Here is a 22021-nt window from a genome sequence, read left to right as displayed (position 1 = left end):
GATGTTGGGTAGAATAATCGTCTGCCATCTTATACTGCGTCTCTAAGCCGCTTAGCCCGATTAGACAACGATTATCTAAGCACGGGCCGAACCAGCTCCGATCGGTTTGATAATTTTGTCTGCGCAACACAACTGCAACAGTCGTCAACTTTGGTCATCATGGGCAAACGAGGCGGTAAAAAAGTGAGACGCGGAATGATTAACCACTTACCAATGAATACTGACCATCTTTCTCACAGGGCAGTGGCCGTGGTGGCGGCGCGGTGCGCAAGCCCTCGGCCTACCAAGATATTCCCAAGAGCAACGAGAAGCTCGAGCGCTACTACAATGAGCCGGGTATTATTCCGGAGGAGGAGCGGGAGGAATTCTGGACTACCATGCGAAGAGATCTCCCTAACAGCTTCCGCTTTACGGGCTCGCGAGGGTATGTCTCTTTTACCACGCCTTCGCTCGTGAATGATTGTTTTCCAGACAATGAAGCTAATTGAGATTGCAACGATTACAGACATGCGCTTGCCGTCCAGCAGCGTCTGAAGGATTTCTATATTCCCAAGATCACATCGATCCAGTACGAGGGCGAGTTCGTCGAGCCACCGCGCCCGGTCTCATGGTATCCGGATCAGCTCGCGTGGTCGATGACCACCCCGAAGAATGTGGTACGACGGTTCGCTCCCTTCTCCGCTTTCCAGAAGTTCCTTGTCGCAGAGACGGATGTCGGGAACATCAGTCGCCAGGAGGTTGTCAGTATGATTCCTCCGCTGCTCATCGATGTGCGGCCCGGGATGACGGTGTTGGACATGTGCGCTGCGCCAGGAAGCAAGTCCGCGCAGCTTATGGAAATGATTCATGCCGGTGAGGAGGATTCTATCTTGCAGGTCCGGGAGCAGTTGGAGAGCGGCAATGCGGGTCCGGAGCCCTTGGGCCCGGAAGGACTGAATGATGACGGCCGCAGCACGGGACTGTTGATCGCCAACGACAGTGACAACAAGCGGGCTCACATGCTGATCCACCAGTTGAAGCGGCTGAGCTCGGCGAATCTGATTGTCACGAACCACGACGCTACGATGTATCCGTCCATCAAGCTGCCGCAGCTGCCTTCGGAGGATGGCAGCAAGCCGAAGAACAGGTACTTGAAGTTTGACCGCATTCTGGCTGATGTTCCTTGCTCTGGGGACGGTACTGCTCGGAAGAATATCAGTGTCTGGAAGGAGTGGAACCCCGCCAACGCTCTGGGATTATACGCCACCCAGGCTCGGATTCTGGTTCGCGCCCTGCAGATGCTCAAGGTTGGCGGTCGGGTTGTCTATTCTACGTGTAGTATGAACCCCGTCGAGAACGAGGCTGTGGTTGCCAGTGCAATTGAGCGCTGCGGCGGCGGAGCCAATGTCAAAATCATCGACTGCAGCCAGGAGCTGCCCGGTCTGAAGAGGGCGTCCGGCCTGCGGAATTGGAAGGTGATTGACCGTGAGGGTCGTATTTGGAACAACTGGAAAGAGGTTGAGGAGCACAGAGAGAAGGAAGGCATTGAGGGCCTAGGAAGGCTCGCTGAGGGCATGTTCCCACCGACAGGAGAGACGGCTGACCTGCCGCTCGAACGGTGCATCCGTATCTACCCTCACATGCAGGACACCGGCGGATTCTTCATCACGGTTCTCGAGAAGACCTCTGAGATCAAGGCCAAGTCGGAGAACAGCAATGTCATCCCAAAGGCATCCGTGGCGGCTCTCGCTGCTGAGCTTGACAAGAACAAAAACGGAAATGGAGAGCCTCTGGAGAAGCTAGACGCACTGGATGACCTTGTTGTTCCCGACCAGGAAGCCCTGGAAGAAGCTTCGAAGAACGCAACCGTCGCCGAGTCCTCGCACCAGCTCCCATACTCTGCGACCCTTGACGATTCTACTACTGTCGCCCCGGCGAAGCGGGTGGGAGACGACAACCTCGAAGATGAACTCCCGGCTAAGAAAACCAAGCTTGACGACGGCACGGAGGTTCTGATAGGAGATCGCCCCATTCATCGGCCCTCATTTACAGTCGAGACTGAGCACGTTGATACGCCTGGGGACTCGACGCCCACTGCTACTGCAACCGCTGCGACAGCATCGACAGAGAAACCCATGAAGAAGAGGGGCCCTCAGCAGGAGGAGCCGTTCAAGTATCTCGACCCCAACCATGAGGTGCTTCTCCCCATCTACGAGTTCTATCAATTATCCGAGCGGTTCCCCCGAGACCGCTTTATGGTCCGCAACGCCCAAGGAATTCCGACGAAGACGGTCTACTACACCAGTGCCTTGGCGCGCGACATTCTTACCCACAATGAGCGCCAGGGCATGAAGTTTGTGCATTGCGGTGTGAAAATGTTTGTGAAGCAAGACGCACAGCGGGAGAATGTGTGCCGGTGGCGCATCCAGACAGATGGGCTGCGCATCATGGAGGCTTCGCTGGGGCCTGCCCGAACCATCACCCTGACCAAGAAGCCTACTCTGCACCGGCTGCTTGTGGAGATGTTCCCCAAGGTGGACGACGACGGCTGGAGGGCTCTCGGTGAGATCGGCGAGCAGGTCAAGGATATTCCCATGGGATGCAGCATTCTGCGCATTGAAGCAAGCGACGCCGAGGATGGCATCAGGTAAGTCTTTCACTTTCGACACTCAATTCTATTCGTACTAATCTGGATCTAGTGAGCGGATGGTGCTGCCCCTGTGGCGGTCTCTGCACTCGTTGAACCTCATGTTGCCCAAAGAGGAGCGCCGGGCCATGCTGCTGCGTCTTTTCAACGACGACACGCCACTCATCAACACCACGCTGAAGAAGCACAATGCGGGTAACATCTCGACCCCAGACACGTCGGCGGTTGAGACTCCCACTGTCGAGCCGGCCGAAGCCGAGACCGTCGCGATGATGCATGAAAATGTCCAGCTGGGCGAGGATGAGCAGGAGCAAGTGGACACGCGAGAGACGTGGTCGAAGGCAGGCGACGAGGAGGATCGTTTCAACACAACGGTCTAGCCATTGAAGTCTTGGATTTCCCGGATGTTTTCTTTTTACAATTATTTACGATGACTGATGGTGGTCAATGTACGTTACAAAAAAAGCACTTACTTTCTTCTGCATGGAAATTCCCCGATTCTCCGTTCCTTTCATAACATAGGTGGAGCGATCGGCATGCACTTGCTTTCGATCCACTCGGAGAATCGTCGGGAGACCTACTCGGCATACATATTGGATTGGATGGAGCTCTGTAGTGGATGACCTAGCTAGTGCACCGGGTAAATTCAAACACCTGCACGGCGTTTGATGAAGTTTGTTTGCCGATTTTGATCGGGCCATTGACCCCGCAGGAGAATGATTGATGCCCGGGTTTCGTCTTGATTATTTTCAGCATAGGGCACGTCCACGGACATGGTTAGAGTAGCTGGGCATGATTGGAGAGGGACGCTATTGCACAGCCATTTTAGTGAACTCTAGCAATTGGGCGCCTGACAAGGATTGCCAGGGCTGAGCAGCCTGAACCCGGTCGAACAACCACCGACGCTCAGGCCAGACACTGGCAACCGTGCACGAGGTGCAATAAGTGGAAAAATCGCGGTGGGCTCCCCGCTCTCAGACAGCCTCGACGCCGGGGGATCTTCAGTGTAATTGCCCCGAGTGAGCTGGCGCAGGTCCACATCCTCTGCGACTTTACTACATCATCGGCCCCTAGCGACTGGTGGTGCGCAGCAGAGACGCGCCCCCCGCCCCATGCCCCTGTCGATGATGAGATTATGAAGTGAATTTATTGTGCAGGAGCTGGGCCGCCACCCCCGTATTGCTTATTCCCTCCGGATCTATCTATAAATTAGTTGTAGGGGTCCGTTCCTCATTCTTCTCCCCTCCCCGACGATCCCTTGTTTATCGTTTTTCGAGGAAAACAAAGAAAAACATGAAGCTCTCGTCTGCGTGGGCTGTTGCCTGTCTGGCGGCTCAGGCAGCGGGTGCTGCCCTGAGCCACAATGTCAATGGCTTTACGATCCGAGAGCATTCGGACCCGGCGAAGAGGGCCCTGTTGCAGAAACACGTACGTTTCGGCCGCGTCCCTTGCGGCATGTCGGAACTATACTGACACAGCGGTTGTATGTGTGTAGGTGACTTGGGACGCGAACTCGCTGTTTGTCAATGGCGAGAGAATCATGATCTTCAGCGGTGAAGTTCATCCATTCCGGTATGAGTTGCCTCGTGACTGCAATTGGGGCGCAATGGTTTTTTTTGACATGAATCCTCCGCAGACTCCCCGTTCCGTCCTTGTGGATTGATATCTTCCAGAAGGTCAAGGCTCTGGGCTTCAACTGCGTTTCGTTCTATACCCACTGGGCTCTGCTGGAAGGTAAACCGGGCCATTACCGCGCCGAGGGCGTGTTGGATTTGGAGCCCTTCTTCGAAGCGGCCAAGGAGGCCGGTATTTATCTCCTGGCTCGCCCGGGCCCGTACATCAACGCCGAAGCTTCGGGTGGTGGGTTCCCGGGATGGCTTCAGCGCGTGAATGCCACTCTGCGGACTGACCAGCCGGGGTATCTGAATGCCACCAACAAGTATGTTTGTTCCATGCTCGCAGTCCAGTTGTCTGCAGCTGCTTACTTGTGGTTTTAGCTATGTCGCCAACGTCGCTTCCACAATTGCCAAAGCGCAGATTACCAATGGCGGTCCCGTCATCCTTTACCAGCCCGAAAACGAGTACACCGGCTACTGCTGCGGTGTTGATTTCCCTAATGGAGAATACATGCAGTATGTTGAGGACCAGGCTCGCAATGCTGGTATCGTCGTGCCCCTCATCAGTAACGATGCCAGCCCCGACGGCCACGAGGCCCCGGGCACCGGCGTTGGTGCGGTCGATATCTACGGCCATGATAGCTATCCCCTTGGCTTCGATTGTGCGAACCCCAACACCTGGCCCTCTGGTGCCCTTCCCACGGACTACTACACCCTGCACATGGAGCAGAGCCCCTCGACCCCGTATTCTATCGATGAGGTATGTCATGTCCTTTTGTTTTTGGAAGTAAGCTTGTCTAATGGTGGTATAGTTCCAAGGTGGCTCGTTTGATCCATGGGGAGGTGAAGGATTCTTCGCCTGCTCCGAGCTTCTGAACGGCGCGTTTGAGAGAGTGTTCTACAAGAACAACTTCAGTTTCCGCGTTGCTATCATGAACCTGTACATGGTATGGAGACAGCCCGCTTTTTCACTTGTCCATGGTCAGCTTCTAACTTCTGCAGATCTTTGGTGGTTCCAACTGGGGCAACCTGGGCCATCCAGGTGGCTATTCGTCCTACGACTACGGCGCCGCGATTTCCGAGTCGCGCAACATCACCCGGGAGAAGTACAGCGAGCTCAAGCTGATTGCAAACTTCATGAAAGTGTCTCCGGCATACCTTTTGACGGAACCCCGGAACCTGACCACGACCACGTACACGAACAATGCCGCTTTGACGGTGACGCCTCTGATTGGCAGCAACGGCTCGGATACGTCGTTTTTCGTGATTAGACACACCGACTATTCCAGCGAGTCGTCCAACCAGTACAAGCTCAAGGTTCCTACAAGCGCTGGCGAGGTGACCATTCCGCAACTCGGTGACAGCAACCTTAGCCTCCACGGCCGCGACTCGAAGATTCACGTAGTTGACTACAATGTGGCCGGCACGAACATCATCTACTCTACGGCTGAAGTCTTCACCTGGAAGCAGTTCGCGGACCACAAGGTTCTCGTTCTGTACGGTGGTGCTGATGAGCATCATGAGTTGGAGGTTGCTGTGGATGGGAAGATGTCCGTCCTTGAGGGCACTGAGTCCAAGATTGCGTCCAAGCAAAGTGGCAAAGCCGTCATAATTGGATGGGATGTTTCGCCCACTCGTCAAATTGTCCAGGTGGGCGATCTGAAGATCTTCCTCCTTGGTAAGTCTCTTGCAAGGCTATGCGAGATTTTATAATTCACAACTAACGTCTTAACTAGATCGAAACTCCGCCTTCAACTACTGGGTTCCCGAGCTCCCTGCTCAAGGTGCGACCCCCGGTTACAGCTCCAAGGAGACCACTGCCTCGTCGATCATCGTCAAGGCCGGCTATCTCGTGCGAAAGGCATACCTGCAAGGCAGTGATCTCCATATCACTGCGGACTTCAACAAGACTACTCCTATTGAAGTGATTGGTGCTCCATCCAAGGCCAAGAACCTGGTGATCAATGGTGAAAAGGCTCACGTCAAGGTTGACAAGAACGGCATCTGGTCTACCTGTGTCGAGTACTCGGCACCTAAGGTCAAGATCCCGGCCCTCAAGGACCTCGACTGGAAGTCCATTGACTCACTCCCCGAGATCCAAAACTCGTACGACGACTCGAACTGGCCGGGTGCCAACCAGCCCTTCACCAGAAACAGCGTCAACCCGCTCAAGACGCCGACATCGCTCTACTCGTGCGACTACGGCTTCAACACAGGCACGCTAGTCTACCGCGGCCACTTCGTTGCCACCGGCGAGGAGGACAGCTTCTCGGTGCACACGGAGGGCGGGTTGGCATACGGCCATTCTGTCTGGCTGACCGGGACCTATCTCGGCTCGTGGGCTGGAACGAGCGCCTACCAGGACTACAATTCCACATACTCGCTGCCCAAGCTCCAAGCCGGCAAGACCTACGTGATCACAGTGGTCGTCGATAACATGGGTCTGGACGAGAGCGGAACTGTCGGCCAGGACGGGATGAAAGACCCCCGTGGAATCCTGGAATACGTCCTCTCCGGCCGCCCGGCCAGCGCCATCACTTGGAAGATGACCGGCAACCTCGGTGGTGAGAACTACCGCGACCAGGTGCGTGGCCCGCTGAACGAGGGCGGGATGTACGCCGAGCGCCAGGGCTTCCACCAGCCCCAGCCGCCATCTCAGCACTGGGACTCCGGCAGTCCCCTGGAAGGTCTGTCGGAGCCTGGCATCCGCTTCTACAGTGCTAGTTTCGATCTTGATCTGCCGTCGGGTTATGACATTCCTCTGTACTTCAACTTCGGCAACTCCAGCTCGACGTCGGCGTATCGCGCCCAGCTGTTTGTCAACGGGTACCAGTTTGGCAAGTATGTGAACAACATCGGGCCCCAGACGAGCTACCCCGTTCCCGAGGGCATTATCAACTACCGTGGCACCAACTGGGTGGCCTTGACGCTGTGGGCGCAGGAGTCACACGGTGCGCAACTGGATAGTTTCGAGCTGGTGCACACCACGCCGGTGCTGACGGGCATGGGCGAGGTGCAGTCGGTGGAGCAGCCGAAGTGGGCGAAGCGAGCGGGTGCATATTAATTATCTACCTATCGTTGATCGGTGTAAATAATAGCTAGTGGCGGTAGTTGTGAATCAAAACGAAGTGTGGTGTGCTTCCCCCCGTATACTCCTCTAGGGCTTGTTTGTTTATCGATAATCAGGAACTACTACTAGCGCCGATCAGCCCAGCCTCTCCTTGCACTTGATTCCCTCTTTGCTTCTCCCTTGTCTCATCTTGTCTGTTGTTTAACTACCATGCCCTTCTCGAGTCACGACCGCTGTCCTTTATTTTCATTTTCATTCTCGACCGACTGCTAAATCCACCTCCCACCTCCCACCAACGCATCGCCATCTCCGCAGTTCCGCCCAATCTCCATCAGCCGAAGTTCCCCAGGCAACCGTCGGCCTCACTTCTACCAAGCCCAAAACCACCTTCTTCTCTCCAACCAAAAAAAGAAAAAGCAAAATGGATTCCATAATCCCCCCAGCAGGGGACCTATCCTCCGACCAAGCCGCGGCGCTCGCCCTCGCTTTCAAACGCGAGGAGCTCCTCGCCTCCCCCTCTTCAAGCGCCAATCAACGCCAGTACACCACGATCTCGATCCCGAGCACCTACGGCCAACAAAACTCGAGCACCTCCCCCGGCACCGTCGCCGGAATCGTCCTCGGCAGCGTGGGCGGCTTCGTCCTCCTCCTGTACCTGGTCATTATCGCCCTGAACCCCGGCGGCTTCGCGCGAGGCGGCGGCTCAGTCGTCGACGAGGAGATCGTTTTCCGCAGCCGGCACGGGACGCTATCCTCGAGCCGTCCCTCCAGCCGTCGGCGCCGCAGCGAAGTCGTCGAGGTGGTCGAGGAGCGCGATCCTCGCCGGCCGACGTCGTCGCGATACCGGCGCGAGCGGGACTCGGATCGCATCGTGGTCGAGGAGTCCGTCACTGCTACGACGGCTACAGAGGAGAGTGATCTCGTGGAGGTTGTTGAGGAGGAATCCTCCGCCGTTTCGTCGGTGTCCACGGTGCCGAGGAGGCACCAGCGCGGTACGAGTGGGAGGGGTGCTTATCGCAGTGTTGATCCGCGCGAGTATGGGGGTGGGGGCTCGTATGCTAGTCGATACCGGTGATTGTTTTGTATGTCGTGGTGTGTTTTTGTCTAGGATCGGAGTTTACTGATACCCATTTTGTGCTTTTATACTCTGTTCTGCTTTGCTATGCTATGCGTGATGATTATGAGTTATCTGGGTCTTGTTATGATATGACTCTTCTGAGGTACAATTTTGTTTTATCTTCTTCATTTGAATTACTAGAACTATATATGATATGCAAGCCATTCAAGATAGGCTTTCTTTCAGTAAGATGCCATGGGTAGTCATTGAGACCATGCATGATAACTCTTAGTTGCCACGATCAATCTAGGGATTTTCAACCGGTGTGAAAGTATCAACTACACAGAAATGCAATGATTGAGTCCCGTATGTATATTAAGTATAAGCACACCAGACCACCAAAGAAAAGAGAATAGCAATAAAAAGACACCGATAAACCACCATTCCAAGCAACACCAAAAAAATGAACGCCATGGGCCCAAAAGCCAAACCCAAACCCCAACCCAGCACCGGCTCTAGATTTTCCACAGCGACATCCCAGCCCATCCATCCTATCTTACAGTGCAATCACACACACGCATAGGAATATCTATGAAGAAGCCAAGAAGCCGTCGCGCCGAGCTGAAAAACAGCCAACTGTTCCCAGGTCACCTAGAACAAAATATCCAAGCAGCAGCAGCAAGCCATGGCTGCCATAATGCCAGCGCAGATACCACCAGCACCCGAGCCCCCGCGATTCGCACCGCCGGGAGCACCGGCGTAGTATCCCTGCTGCGGCGGGTATCCCTGTTGTGGCGGGTATCCCTGCTGCTGCTGCTGATAGTACATGGGCTGCTGGCCCTGGGGCTGGTAATAGCCGCCGCCCTGCTGCGGCTGGGCACCGTAGCTGTAGCCCTGCTGGGGATAACCTCCGTACGGCTGCTGTTGCTGCGGCTGTTGGGCGTAGTAGTCGTTCGCGGCGCCGCCTTGTTGGCCGTAGGCACCGGTCCCTTGGTAGGAAGGGGGTGGGCTGGTCTGTAGGTGTTCATGAGTATTAGTTTAATTTATTATTGATTTCGCGGGAGGATGGATGAGATGGATATAAAGGGAAAGCCATTGCAAGGATGTGGTGTGCACGTACCGGCTTGTTGAAGGACATGTTGGGTTAGCTGTAGATTGTGGAGCTACGAACGAGGCTGTCAATCTGCCCGTGCAGATCCGAGGATTGTGGGGCGTAAAGGGCGTGGTCCTTGCTCGGTTGGAGCTCGGAGCTGGTATATATGATAAGGGACAAGAATAGAGGAGGTGGAAGAGAGTGGGAGATCCAGAGATTTCCGAGAGGAAACGCAAGGGCGGCAAGAAGTGAAAGACGGAAACGCCGAGAAGTGTGCAGGTGACGAACTGCGCAATCCGGGGATCCGGATGAGTAAGATTAGTTGCCTGAGGCAGCGTTGTCTATCCTGCACTGGGCAGGTCGGTTGAGGATGACAAGAAAAGCAATGAATTGGAATATGACACATTCGCTGAGGGGAGACTTTTAAGTCGCAACGGTCCACGTATGAGACAATCCCGAACATGAATTGATGCACAAGCGCGCAAACACGAAATTACAGAGAGTGGTCATGTTATAGACAGACTATGCCTGGTCCTCGAGCGAGGCCTTCTTCATCTCCTCCGCAGCATCAGCCACCGCGTCCTTCTCCTGCGCCAGTTCAGCCTCGGCCGTCGGGGCACCGTTCACACCGGCCTTGATCGCGGGCTTCTTCGCATCGTCGGTGGTGCGGCCGTTGGGATCGGCGGCGATCTTGGCCTCTTCCTCCTCCAGGCGGGTGATCTCCTCCCGGGCCTTCTTGATGTTCTGTGCATAGAATTAGCAAACGTGATGGAAAAAGTGAAGCGGACAGGGAGCAATGGTTTGATTTACCTCCTCGGTCTTGCTGGCTTGGTTCTTCTTCCACTCCTGAATCTTCGCAGCAAGCTTCTCCACGACGGCCGACACGTCGGACTGGTTCATGGGCGGGTCCACCTTGACCTTGGCGAACTCCTCGATGATGCCGACGTTCATGTTGAACTTGGCCGCCTCGGGAGCAGCAGCCGCGGCGCCACCCTTCTTCCCCTTCTTGCCCTTCTTGCCGCCGGTGCCGGCGAAGTAGTCCTCCTCGCGCTCATCCTTGCGCACAACCCGTATGCCCTTCAGACCCGAGTCGTCCACCTTGCGGCCGACCTCGGCGCGGAAGTTGCTGCTTTGGTCCTTCTTGTCATCCAGACCGAGCGAGGAAAAGTTGAAGGCCGGGTCGAAGTGGCGGATCAGACCCTGCGCGGTCAGGATCTCATCCGAGAAAGCCGGGTGCGAGGCCTCCTCCAGCTTCTTGTCAGCGACCTTCTTGCGCTTCTCGCGCTCAAAGGCATCACGCTCGGCCTTCTGGCGCTCACGGCGAACGCGCCAGGCCTCATCCTCGTACTCCTTGTAGGCACGGCGGGACTTGTAGTAGTCGTCCTTGATGGAGCGGATGGCAGCGAACTTCTGCTGCTGCTCATTGCGCAGCTTGGTGCGCTCATCGCGGAGCGAGTTGAGGTTCTTGTACACGCCGTCCTGGTCGGCCTTGATGGCATCCAGCTGCTTCTGGATCTCGGTGTACTTGTCGCTCAGGGCCTTGGACTCCGGGTTGTCCAGGGTTTTCTTCAGCTCGGCGATCTGGGCCTTGAGGTCATTGATGCCCTTCTGGGCCTCATCCAGTCCGGCAAAGCTCTTGCGCTGCTTGCGCATGTTCGAGATGTCAGACAGGGCCTTGCGCTCGTCCACCAGCCGCAGGGTGCCCGAGTCGACCTGCTTCTCCAGACGGGCGATCTCCCGGTCGATGTCGTCGACGTTCTTGAAGGACATCTTGCCGCGCGAGTTGTTCTGCTCCGCAATGCGGGCCTTCAGAGTGGACTCGATCGCATTGATCTTCTCCAGGGTGCTGGACCGCGAGGACTTGAACCCCTGCTGCTTCTGGCGGATGGACGACAGTTCGGTGCGGAGTTCCTGCTGCTTCTTGGCGACGGGGGAGTCCTGGTTGTTGGGTTTGGCACCTTCCAGTTTGGCTTTGACTGCGGTCTAAGGCGAATTTGTTAGCCATTGACTCGACCGGGTAAAAAACTGCGACAAGCGATCACGAGCACACACCCATCCCGGAGTGAGGGCATGAGCGATGGCTGTGGAATTGATCGCTCAAAATATGATGAGACCATCAATGTCAGTGGGTGATCCTACCAGCTTCTCCTGAACAGCAGTGTGCTCCTTTTCTGCCTGTGCGAGACTGGCCTTGTAGGCCTCCTCATCGGGCTTGGAGGGCTTGACCCGAGCCTCTGGGGCAGGGGCATCAGCAGCAGCAGCATCGACGGCAGCCATTGTGAAAGAAACCAAAAAAATTCTTTCCAAAGAAGAGAGAAATAAAGAAAGGAACAAAGGAAGGAAAGAAACGAAGACGGGACGGCGAAAAATAATGATAACGGCGAAGCCATTCCCCTTTCGATGATTCGGCCTGGTTCTCCGCTTAACTAATGGGCGGGCAGAATTAAATGTTCCCGCCAGTCGATTTTTGTCCTGGAACTCGACTGACATTCACCTTTCTCCCCTTCACTCCCTCCCCCCCTCCCCTCCCACCACCGCGACCATGGATGGAGATATCGCGTCGCAGAATGCAGATGCTGCCAATACGGAGATGATCCGTCTCTGGCGCACCTGGAAGACAGTGCTGGAGCTGCTGGTCGATCGGGTAGGCAACTCCACCACCTGCTGCCCTGGATCAAAGCTGACCATTGCGATTCTGCACGCAGGGCTATGAAATCACAGAGGGTGAACTGAAGATCACACTAGACCAGTTCAAAGATAAATTCTCCGACCCACTGGGATATCCTGAGTATGCACCCATCCATCCAAAAGGAACCGGGGAAAAAAAAGCACCCGCTAATCCACCCTCCGCCCCCAGTCGCAACAAGATGAAAACCTCCGCGCGGCCCACGGAGCTCATGAAACAGAAATACACACCTCTCCCCAGCAAATCCAACCCCGACCCACAGCCCGACTGCGGCCTGATCTACGTAGACTTCTGTCCCGACTCGACCGCCGTGGGCACCAAGCAAGTGCGCACCTTCAACCACTTCATCGACGAGAACAACTACCACACCGGCATCTTCATCACGCAAACGCCCATCTCGCCCTCGGCGGTGCGTCTACTGTCTGGCATCCCCGGCCGCATCTGCGAGCATTTCCAGGAGCAGGATCTGCTGGTCAACATCACCCGCCACGAACTGGTGCCGAAGCATGTGCTGCTCAGTCCCGAGGAGAAGGCCCGTCTGCTGGAGCGGTACCGCCTGAAGGAGTCGCAGTTGCCGCGTATACAGGTGTCGGATCCTGTGGCACGGTATCTGGGTCTACGGAGGGGGCAGGTGGTGAAGATTATTCGGAAGAGTGAGACGGCTGGGCGGTATGCCAGTTATCGCTGGGTGATCTAGGACGGGATTGGGTTTCTACTGCAGGGTTTGTCGAGTCTGTTACTGCGTCTGCTCGAGTGGAAGTCGTACCCTACGTATGACATTATACCTCAGGGAGGAAAGGGGGTGGATACCCACCGAGACCAGGAGCGAAAAGCAAGAAAAAACTGTATTATGGGCAGCATGGCGTACCGGCGAAGTGTGTCTCCGACATTCATTGTGGGAAATGGGGATGGATGAGGATTCTTCTGATCTACATAGTAATGTCCATTGTCACTATCAATCAATCAATCAATTAGAGGAAATTTCCTCGATGCTTTCTTGTCTTTAGAAGATTTATTAAATGTTCACCATTCGTTTCGTCGTGAGTTTATACATGACAGGAATCAAAACTGCTATGTCCATTGAAACCCAACTCGAACCCAAAACTCCAATGCTAAACAAGCCACGGGGATATAACATACCAGACCAGACAGACACCCCAAGACACAAACTCCCAGACCAGAAATTTAAACCCCAAGCACACCAACCCAACCGGACAGAGAAGAACAAGAACAAGAAGATTCGTCACGGATGGCATATTAGCACATGTGATAGAAGCTCACACCCTCTCGTCGGAACCGCTACGCTCAGACAAGAGCCCACCAACATCCTGCAACTCAATGCCCACTCGAATCGACATGTCAGAGGGCGGCCGATACACCGGCAATGGCAGCGCAGCAGCAGCAGGGCTTTCACCAGCCGCAAGAGGAGAAGAAGGGTGAGTGTGAAGGGGAGGCAGCTGCTGAGAGGGATGAACAGGGAATTGCGTAGCAGCCACCGCCGGTGCAGCAGGCGGAACAACAGCGGGAGACGGCGAAGACGGCGCACGTGTAATACCGCCAATATCTTCTAGAAACGCACGACTTCCGCGCTGGAACCGCTGCTGCGGCTCGAGGTGATCGCGGTCCAGCGCCAGGGTCTGTGGATGGATGGGCGTGGGCGGGTTTTGGTCGAGGAGCCCGCCGACATCGAAGAAAGATATCCGGCGCGAAGAGGAGACGGAGGAGGTTGAGGGTGGGGAGAGAGCGGGTTTCTCGCGCGGGGATTTGGTGGTGGGGATGTATTCTTTTGGAGAGACAGCGTAGTAGCCGTCGTGGTCGTGGTCATGGTCATGGTCATCGGCGGAGGGTCTGCTCTTCTGGCTATCTGCCGCAAAGGACCAGGTATGGTCGATGGTCCCCGTGCGCGCCATTGCGTACGGGGCGACGGGCGGCGTAGGGCCCACGACGGGCAGATCCGACACGGCGGATGAAGCCGACGAGTAGATTTTTGGATTGAGGCGGATGCCCAGGCCCGCTGCGAGGTCGGAGTCGCTGCCCCATTGGTTGTGCATGACGGTGTTTCTGCGGACGGAGGATTGATCCATGCTCTCGGTGGCCGAGGCGGAGCCCTGGTGAGGCTTATACTTGGCTTTCTTGATGCCGCGGTCACGGACGAAGGAGCCGATGACGAGGCAGTTGGAGACGGCTGTTGCGCCGAGGATCTCGAGCGAGGCGATCAGCGAGCGGTACTGCTGCGAGCCGTGGTGTTGTATCACGGAGGGCACGCGGTAGCCGGTGATGCCGATGAGGATCAGCGAGAGGCAGAAGAGGAGCACGAGCGAGATCTTGCGCTTGAGCGGCATGTGCGCCATGAGGACGATGGGCACGGGGAAGGCGATCAGCAACAAGTCGGTGATCACGTCGCAGGTGCCCATTGTGATGAGATTCGCGTACCCAGCGCGACAGGCGGGTCCGGGGTCGGGCACGACCTGCCAGTAGTGGTCGAAGGGGTTGCATTCGATGAGGGTTGCGAACACGACGGCCACGAGGGTCAAGGCGAGGAAGAAGTGGATGAGGCGCAGGAAGATCACGACAGACCGGCGCCAGACCAAGCCCGTGACGCGCTTCAGGAACTCGCAGACGGTCAGTTTGGCCGTCCAGATAAAGATGGCGTAGAAGATGCGGGCCGCGAGAACGAGCTTGGAGCCAAGCTGTCGCGAATGGATATCGGCCGCCGACAGCCCCGCGGTGGTAGTGTTATTCGTTCCATAGATCAGCACGAAATGCACCAGCACCATGCGGATGACGAGCGGGATCACGCTGGCCATCATGACCTTGTCCTCGGGGAAGAGGCGCTCGATGCGGATGTAGCGCCCACACAGCCGGACGACGATGATGGCGAGGGAGAAGGCGGTTGCCCACCAGCTCATCATCAAGGTCGGATTGACCTGATCGCGTGTCTGGCTGGCGGGCGGGCTGGGGGTGAGGCTAAGGCCGGCCATGGCGGGTGGTCGGTGCTTTCACATAGCTAGCTGTAGTGTGGGGGCGGCTGATTTGAGGTCGTGGGCGAGGATGATCAGAACGTAGTCGGATCGAGAGGAGAGGTCATAGGATATATGGAAGTAAGAATAAGGGGAGGAAATCATCCAACGCGAGATAGAGGATGAGAAAGGTTCAGCCAAGCGAGAGGGGGTCGGTCTGATTCGGAGCACGAAAGGTACGATAACATGGTCGAGTCCAGCCAGTGACGGTAGGGCTTTAATCGCGCAGTGATCAGTCAGACCCCCTAGGCGCTCGTGTTGCGGTGTACTAGTGGCGCATCCCTATCAGCAAGGATCGATTACGGCACGGCCCACCCGGGGAGGACTTGGGCATCATGGTTTATGGGGGCGGAGTGGCTGCTTCCGAGTGTTGGTTGCAGTCGATAGGAGACCCGTCGGACTCCTACTCTCTATGTCTATCATTGCTTGTTATATCCAGTCAGAGACCAAACCCTAATCACTCATCACTCTAATCGCCCATCATAACCATCACCGAGCAGACTCAATTAGCATGCAATCCCGCCAGCACGCCTCGCAACTCCCGCAGGAACGTAGTCACCTCCTCCTCCGTCCCGACCGTGATCCGGAGGCTACCCTCACAGCCCAGCTCCTTGCCGCGGAAACGCACGACCACGCCGCGCTTCTCCGCCATTGCCTCGTAAGTCGCCGTCGCGGTGGCGTTACTGGGCGACCCATCCTTATCAAGGATCTGCACGAGTAGGAAGTTGGCCGCGTGCCCACCCAGGAACCGGCCCACGCCCGGGATGAGAGGTAGCTCGCGCAAGAGCCGGTCGCGTTGTGCGACGATCTGCGTGCGGTAGTGGCGCATCACGGCCATGTTGGGCGCGGACAGCGCGGCCGTTGCAAGCGCGCTGGTCGGGCTGGAGATGTTGTACGGTGCTTTGAGGCTGTTGAGCAGCTTTGCGATCGGGGGTGAACTGTACGCCACGCCGAGTCGGATCCCGGCTAGTCCGAACGCCTTGCTGAGCGTCTGCATCACGACCAGGTTCGGCCACTCGGTTACCCATTCGGCGAGGCTGGCGCCCTCGTCGGCGAAATCGATGTATGCCTCGTCGACGGCCACCACTCCGTTCCACGTCGGGTGCTGGAGCACTGCCAGGATGTCTTCCTTGCGGATCAGGTTCGCCGTCGGGTTTCCGGGGGAGCAGATGTAGGCCAACTTGATGGACGGGTCTGCCGAGAGTGCTTCGTTGACCTTGTCCGGCTGGAGATGGAACCCATTGGCTGCGTCGAGGGGCACCTTGACGATCGCGACGTCATTGACCTGCGCGCTCACGCTGTACATGCCGTATGTTGGCGGACAGGTCAGGATCTTGTCCTTGCCTGGCGCGCAGAAACACCGGAGCAGCGCATCGATGGCCTCGTCGGACCCGACGCCGACGAAGAGGTTCTCCGGTCGCAGGGTCTTGGGGGTGTGATGGTGAGTATTGCGAAGGTTACAGAAGAGCTGCTTCAATTCGATTTGGTGACTTGACTGGAAATCAGCTTGGTGTGGTCTTGTCTTCTTCCGGGGAGGGTTTGTACGTACGGATCCGGGTACCGGTTCAACCCCAGGAAATCGATCTCAGGCTTCGATGCGCCGGTGGAAACTCCCGCGCCATCTGCCTGCAATGCGCCCTCGCTGTTCAGGACCAGCCCGGGGCCGTAGGCATTCTCGTTGGCGTCGAGGAGCACGTTCGTCCCGTCATCTTTGTAGTCACTGACTCATTAGCGCGGACCACCGGTATCGGGGGACAAGGGCGGACACACTCTCTCGCACAGCGGTAGGGCTGCAATTGCAGGATATTCGGTCGTGCACATTTTGACAAGTCGAAGGGTGATGTTCGTGCTGCCATTATGCAATGGTACCTATGTGCAAGGGTAGTCAAGAAAGGTCGAGGGAAAAAGTTGGTGGGGCGGCGGGGAGACGGGTGTATCGGGCGGAATGAATAATGGGAGGTGGAATGAGTCAGGACAACTGGAGAGGAGAACACTTTCGGGGACATTACCGGGTACGATATACCCGTAGACACTGAATAAGAGTCACTGTGTTGCAGTAATTGTTTGGTGTATGCTGATATTCCTTTGGTACATGTCAAAATCACAACGCCCTCGTATGCCCCATGCTATACATCTAGATGAAACTCTAACTCCTCATTCCTGCTTCTCCTTCTTCTCCTTCTTCTCCGACTCGCTGGCTGCCTGGGCATTGCTGCGCGCCTTTCGGTGTTTCTCCCGCTTCTCCTGTATATATTTCCAGCTCTTGCCAAAGCCCGCCGTCAGCGGCCCCTTGATGGTCTGCACCGTGCTGGGCCACCGGATTGTCTTCATGATGGACGTCGAGACCTCCTCCTGGAGCTGGTCGTCGCTGGCAATGCGCCGTTCAAAGGCGCGTCCCTGCGGCCGCCGGACCTCTTGCTCGGTGTCGGTGCTCTCCTCCATCATCTTGTTGAACTCCACCCGCGGGATCGAATAGCGCCCCTGGTACTGGAAGTATAGCTTCTCGCGGAACGATTCGGGGAGACGACGGACCATGTTGCCGCGCCTGACCGGGTCCATGTCCTGGACCATGGCCAGGATGGCCTCGGGATCATCGATCCAGTCGCTCTTACCGCAGCGGGGGTCCTGGAAGTTGACGTTGGGGAGATTGGTGATCAATGGCGCGTACAGTCGCCGGAAGTGCGCCATCTGACCAGACACGATATTGCGCACCTTGCTGGGATCTTCGGCCGGGAGGATCATGCGCAGGTCTCCCCGGTAGCTGATTCCGGCAATGGTGCTGTAGAGCTCGAACTCGCTGAACCGTTCAGGGAGCAGCAACAGCGCAACTCGCAGGGCAGACAGGAGATTCATCTGGTTGGCTAACCGAACCTTAGGGTGGTCCCGCAAGATCTTGACCGGCTTTTGCAGACGACCGGCAAGGTACAGGGTATTCCACTGAGTGAGATCTTGACACAATGTGTCCAGATTCACCACGCCGTATTTGATCAAGGTCCCGTTGACCGTGATATGGGTATTGAAATAGACCCCCGCCCCAAAGCGGTCCTGCACCTCCGACACCACGTACGAGCCGAGCGAGCCCAAGCCGGAGTAGTGGTCACGGTGTTGGCCCAAGTTCAAGTCGTGCCAATGCTGGGAATAGGAGACCCCAAAGATAAAATCAATCATTTTCCCAGACCCTTGCTGCATCTGCTGGATAGCTACCGGAGCAGACGGGTGTGCGGAGGTCGACGGACTCGCACTGCCGGACTGTGGGAAGACCCCAGATCCATAAGCAAATGCGTACCGAATTGGTGCTCGGAATTGCCAGAGGATCTGCCGCAAAGCTTCTTTGAACTCTTGGTTGATTATCATGTGCTGGTTCACCCCGAAATCCTTGGACGGCAGCTCAGAGAAGTTGCTGATCGACAGATTCGGGTTGTAATCCCAATCCTTATCCGCTAGTAATGGGGAGGTCGAGAACGATGCCGACGGTGTCCTCGTACACCCGTATAACAGTGACAGCCTGGAACTGCTAGACAATCCGTGTTTCGCTAACCCGCGACGGCCATGGTGTAAGATCGGGCGAGATTCGATCGAGAAGAAGCGGGTTGAGGCGGGCACCCGCGGAAGAGAAGAAGGATTGACACGCATGCGTGAGAGGGAGCCGGGGCCAGCGCTCCGATAAGCCACCATCTAGAAGAACGGATCGTCAGTATTCTTTGCCTCGATGGAAGTGATCTAGAGTGCGTACTGCTATTTTTCGCATGGCTGCAATTCGGAACGGAAAGATGGACGGAGCGCACGGCGCGAGCAACGAAGCAGACCAGGGAGCATCAGTGGTTGGCTCAAGTAGTGGGCAGTGACCAAGGATGGACGAGAATGGAGAAAACAAATGTCGCACTGGCTCCTTCCCTCTGACGTGCTTCCGAGGCGCCTTCCCGTTCGGGCCGGCTTAGGTAATGAGCACATCACGTGAGCGCGTGTGTTGACATGCCCGGCAACCGAGTAAACAGACACCACCGCTGGCGTGTTTGAACCGGCACATTTCACCTCCCACCCCCAGAACGCGGCCTTGTTTTCGGTTTTTGGCACTGGGACGCCCTGTCGCTCACTCGACACCACATCATGGGCTCCGAAATGGATACCTTCACCGCCCGCCTGGCCAGCTTCGATATAGTGCTGAAGCCCGAGAAGCGGAGATCGTCCGCCACAAAAGGCTCCAAGCGCATTGCATGGCCTCACAAGAGTCCCTCGCCCGCTGATGTATGCTCGGAATGTTGCTCTCAATTGTTGTCCAATCACTGACCGACTGAATTCCTAGTTGGCACATGCGGGATTCTACTATAAGCCCTACGAGACCAATCCCGACAACACGACCTGTTTCCACTGCCACCGAGCACTGGATGGCTGGGAAGAGGAGGATAACCCGATCGACGAGCATCTCAAGCATGCGCCGGACTGTGCATGGGCGATTATGATGGATATCCAACAAAGCAGCTCCAACCCCGCCGAGATCGAGGATCCGACAGGCGAGCGCGTCACACAAGCGCGACTTGCCACCTTTGGGTCGACATGGCCTCATGATGGAAAGCGAGGATGGGTGTGCCAGTCGGATAAGGTATCATTGTCACAAACACACTCTCAGCTCATGCTAACGCGCGGCGCGACAGATGGTCCAAGGCGGGTGGTACTTTGCCCCGACGGAAGAAAGCAATGATTTGGCCAGTTGTGTCTACTGTAAACTGTCTCTCGACGGCTGGGAGCCCAAGGATGATCCTTTGTTAGTATCCGATCGCGCTTTCTTGCGGCATCACTACTAACCGTCATGCAGCGACGAACACCACCGCCGCTCCTCGGATTGCTCATTTTTCGTCTTTGCCCAACCCCCAACCAAGAAAGGGAAAGCGTCCAAAGCTAAGAAACCGCGTGCTTCAAAAGCATCCCGGCTGTCGACCCAGTCCGTTGCTACCACAGTTGCTGCTGACGAGCCCGAGATGGATGCCGACGACGCAATGGACCAGAGCATCATGTCCCAAGCCACCACGAAATCGTCCAAGTCTACCAAGAAATCTACCAAGAGCAAAGGAAAGGGCCCGAAGAGCAAGAAAGAAGAACCCGTCGAGGCGATAGATGTCGACAGCCCCGAAATACCTGCGCAAACAGAGCCGCCGAAGCCGAAGGCGAAACGAGCGACTCGTGGAAAGAAGAGAGCCAGCGAGGAGATGAACGCGCAGCCCGACGGCATTGAAGAGCCGGAAGACACGAAGCCTGAGGAGCCTCCTGCAAAACGTCGTGCCACGAGAACACGCGGCAGCAGCATTGCACAATCAAACAAATACGAGACCAATGACTACACCATGACGGATGCTGAGCCTGTCGATGAGCCTGTCCCTGAAAAAGAGACCAAAAAGGGTCGGAAGGCCTCGAAGAAGGGGGGTGCATCGAAGAGTCGAAAGGTGTCCGATGTTTCTACAGCTTCTCGAGCGACGTCTAAAGCTCGCGTGCCGCGTGATTCGGAGATAGAGGCGGCCATTGAAGCAGGTCTAGAAGCCGACGACCTGGAATCAGCTGAGCCAGAACCGGAGCCCGCGCAGGCGCGTACTTTGAAGAAAACAAAATCAACCAAGAAATCCAAGGCCGGCTCCAAAACCGAGCAGCAGGCGCAGAGTGCGGAAGAGGATATTGATCACGAGGAACCCGTGGCAGTGGAGGAGATTGAGGCACCGGTCAAGGAGTCACCAGCCAAGTCGAAGACTGCAAAGGCGCCCAAGAAGAAGGGAACCAAGAAAACCAAGTCCAAGGTGCAAGAGACGCGCGAGTCAATCGATGCCAAGTCTGTTGCTGATGATCATGACCACCATGAGTCTTTCGTGTCTGTGGAAATTATCAACCGTCACCAAGAGCCAAGTCCGGTGCCAGAGCCTGAGTCTGATCCTGAGCCTGAATCTGAACCTGAACCGGCCAGCAAGGCTGCGTCGAAGAAGGGAACCAAGAAGAAGGATGCCCCGGCGAAGAAGTCCAAAAAGTCTGACAAGAAGACACCACGCCATGAGGAGCCGGTCGAGCCGGAGGAGGTCCTCCAATCTCCGGTCCCAGTTGATGATGACGATGATTTCCAGACTCCGGAGGATATGCCTGACCAAGTCGAGATGGTAGCGCCTCCGCAGCAGCTTTCTCCAACGCCCCAACGCTCTCACCGGACAACACCTGAAGTGCCGGCAAAGACCACGAAGCGATACAGCGATATCCCAGCCGAGGAGCACCTTGCCGAGTCCCTGACTAGTTCCCAGTCGCGTCGCAATGTTCCTGAGCAGCGTAAGGCTGAGAAAGTTGCCTCACCTCCTCCGGCAGCTCGTCAAAGCACCCCATCAATGTCACCGCAGTCTTCAGATGCTGAGAATCGACCACCATCTGCGCGACCTTCCGCATCCCGTCCACCAATCGTCGTATCGCCACCAAAGGAGCGCACCCCGCTGGCAGCTACCACGCCCTCGCCATCAAAGCGCAATGTTTCTGCCAAGCCGGTGCACCCATGGACTCCGGTGGATGTTGACTTCATCCTTTCTGGCGAAGCCAGCGATAAAGAGAACGCCGATCTGGCTGGAGTTCTCAAAGAAGCCAAAGCAGGGCTGACCAGCCCGGAGAAGAAGATGACGGTGGAGGAATGGATTATGTGGAACGCAAAGAATGGCGAGGAACGACTGAAGCGGGAATGCGAGAGGCTCGTCGGCGTGTTTGAAAGGCAAGGGGGACGGGCCATGCGGCGACTGGACGCGATCGAGTGCATTGACTGAGTTACGACATTTCCAGGCGTTACTTCTTTTAGGGAATATGGGCATCGGCGTTAATCTGATATGATGTTATTTCAATT

General features: G+C 56.3%; 9 protein-coding genes across 9 annotated transcripts; 4 read left to right on the top strand and 5 right to left on the bottom strand.

The window, feature by feature from the left end:
- Positions 1–159: 159 nt before the first annotated feature.
- On the top strand, positions 160–3006 carry PFLUO_LOCUS962 (tRNA (cytosine-5-)-methyltransferase ncl1; the record flags this gene model as incomplete). Its single annotated transcript, XM_073787472.1, has 4 exons — positions 160–183; positions 240–424; positions 506–2626; positions 2679–3006. 4 exons carry the CDS (start codon positions 160–162, stop codon positions 3004–3006), a joined length of 2658 nt encoding a protein of 885 aa, XP_073635057.1.
- A 913-nt stretch (positions 3007–3919) lies between these two features.
- Positions 3920–8387, top strand: PFLUO_LOCUS961 (uncharacterized protein; the record flags this gene model as incomplete). Its single annotated transcript, XM_073787471.1, has 8 exons — positions 3920–4054; positions 4122–4198; positions 4263–4565; positions 4624–5002; positions 5055–5189; positions 5245–5920; positions 5979–7295; positions 7759–8387. The coding sequence occupies 8 exons, from the start codon at positions 3920–3922 to the stop codon at positions 8385–8387; spliced, it is 3651 nt and encodes a 1216-aa protein (XP_073635056.1).
- A 633-nt stretch (positions 8388–9020) lies between these two features.
- Positions 9021–9507, bottom strand: PFLUO_LOCUS960 (uncharacterized protein; the record flags this gene model as incomplete). Its single annotated transcript, XM_073787470.1, has 2 exons — positions 9021–9383; positions 9490–9507. 2 exons carry the CDS (start codon positions 9505–9507, stop codon positions 9021–9023), a joined length of 381 nt encoding a protein of 126 aa, XP_073635055.1.
- A 477-nt stretch (positions 9508–9984) lies between these two features.
- PFLUO_LOCUS959 (multicopy suppressor of BFA (Brefeldin A)) lies at positions 9985–11739 on the bottom strand (the record flags this gene model as incomplete). Its single annotated transcript, XM_073787469.1, has 3 exons — positions 9985–10206; positions 10273–11445; positions 11602–11739. 3 exons carry the CDS (start codon positions 11737–11739, stop codon positions 9985–9987), a joined length of 1533 nt encoding a protein of 510 aa, XP_073635054.1.
- A 265-nt stretch (positions 11740–12004) lies between these two features.
- Positions 12005–12845, top strand: PFLUO_LOCUS958 (DNA-directed RNA polymerases II 24 kDa polypeptide (RNA polymerase II subunit 5); the record flags this gene model as incomplete). Its single annotated transcript, XM_073787468.1, has 3 exons — positions 12005–12106; positions 12168–12250; positions 12320–12845. The coding sequence occupies 3 exons, from the start codon at positions 12005–12007 to the stop codon at positions 12843–12845; spliced, it is 711 nt and encodes a 236-aa protein (XP_073635053.1).
- Positions 12846–13425: 580 nt separating this feature from the next.
- Positions 13426–15129, bottom strand: PFLUO_LOCUS957 (uncharacterized protein; the record flags this gene model as incomplete). The annotated part of the gene is made up of 1 exon (XM_073787467.1): positions 13426–15129. The coding sequence occupies one exon, from the start codon at positions 15127–15129 to the stop codon at positions 13426–13428; it is 1704 nt and encodes a 567-aa protein (XP_073635052.1).
- Positions 15130–15670: 541 nt separating this feature from the next.
- On the bottom strand, positions 15671–17024 carry PFLUO_LOCUS956 (histidinol-phosphate transaminase; the record flags this gene model as incomplete). Its single annotated transcript, XM_073787466.1, has 3 exons — positions 15671–16658; positions 16718–16888; positions 16939–17024. 3 exons carry the CDS (start codon positions 17022–17024, stop codon positions 15671–15673), a joined length of 1245 nt encoding a protein of 414 aa, XP_073635051.1.
- A 298-nt stretch (positions 17025–17322) lies between these two features.
- Positions 17323–18801, bottom strand: PFLUO_LOCUS955 (Mitochondrial translocator assembly and maintenance protein 41; the record flags this gene model as incomplete). Its single annotated transcript, XM_073787455.1, has 1 exon — positions 17323–18801. The coding sequence occupies one exon, from the start codon at positions 18799–18801 to the stop codon at positions 17323–17325; it is 1479 nt and encodes a 492-aa protein (XP_073635050.1).
- Positions 18802–19275: 474 nt separating this feature from the next.
- On the top strand, positions 19276–21944 carry PFLUO_LOCUS954 (uncharacterized protein; the record flags this gene model as incomplete). The annotated part of the gene is made up of 4 exons (XM_073787444.1): positions 19276–19413; positions 19472–19768; positions 19821–19930; positions 19982–21944. The coding sequence occupies 4 exons, from the start codon at positions 19276–19278 to the stop codon at positions 21942–21944; spliced, it is 2508 nt and encodes an 835-aa protein (XP_073635049.1).
- Between the last annotated feature and the right edge of the window lie 77 nt (positions 21945–22021).

This window comes from Penicillium psychrofluorescens (genome assembly GCF_964197705.1).
Source record: "Penicillium psychrofluorescens genome assembly, chromosome: 1".
NCBI lineage: Eukaryota > Fungi > Ascomycota > Eurotiomycetes > Eurotiales > Aspergillaceae > Penicillium > Penicillium psychrofluorescens.
The sequence above is the reverse complement of the archived record's forward strand: the minus strand, read 5'-3'. Positions and strand labels throughout refer to the sequence as shown.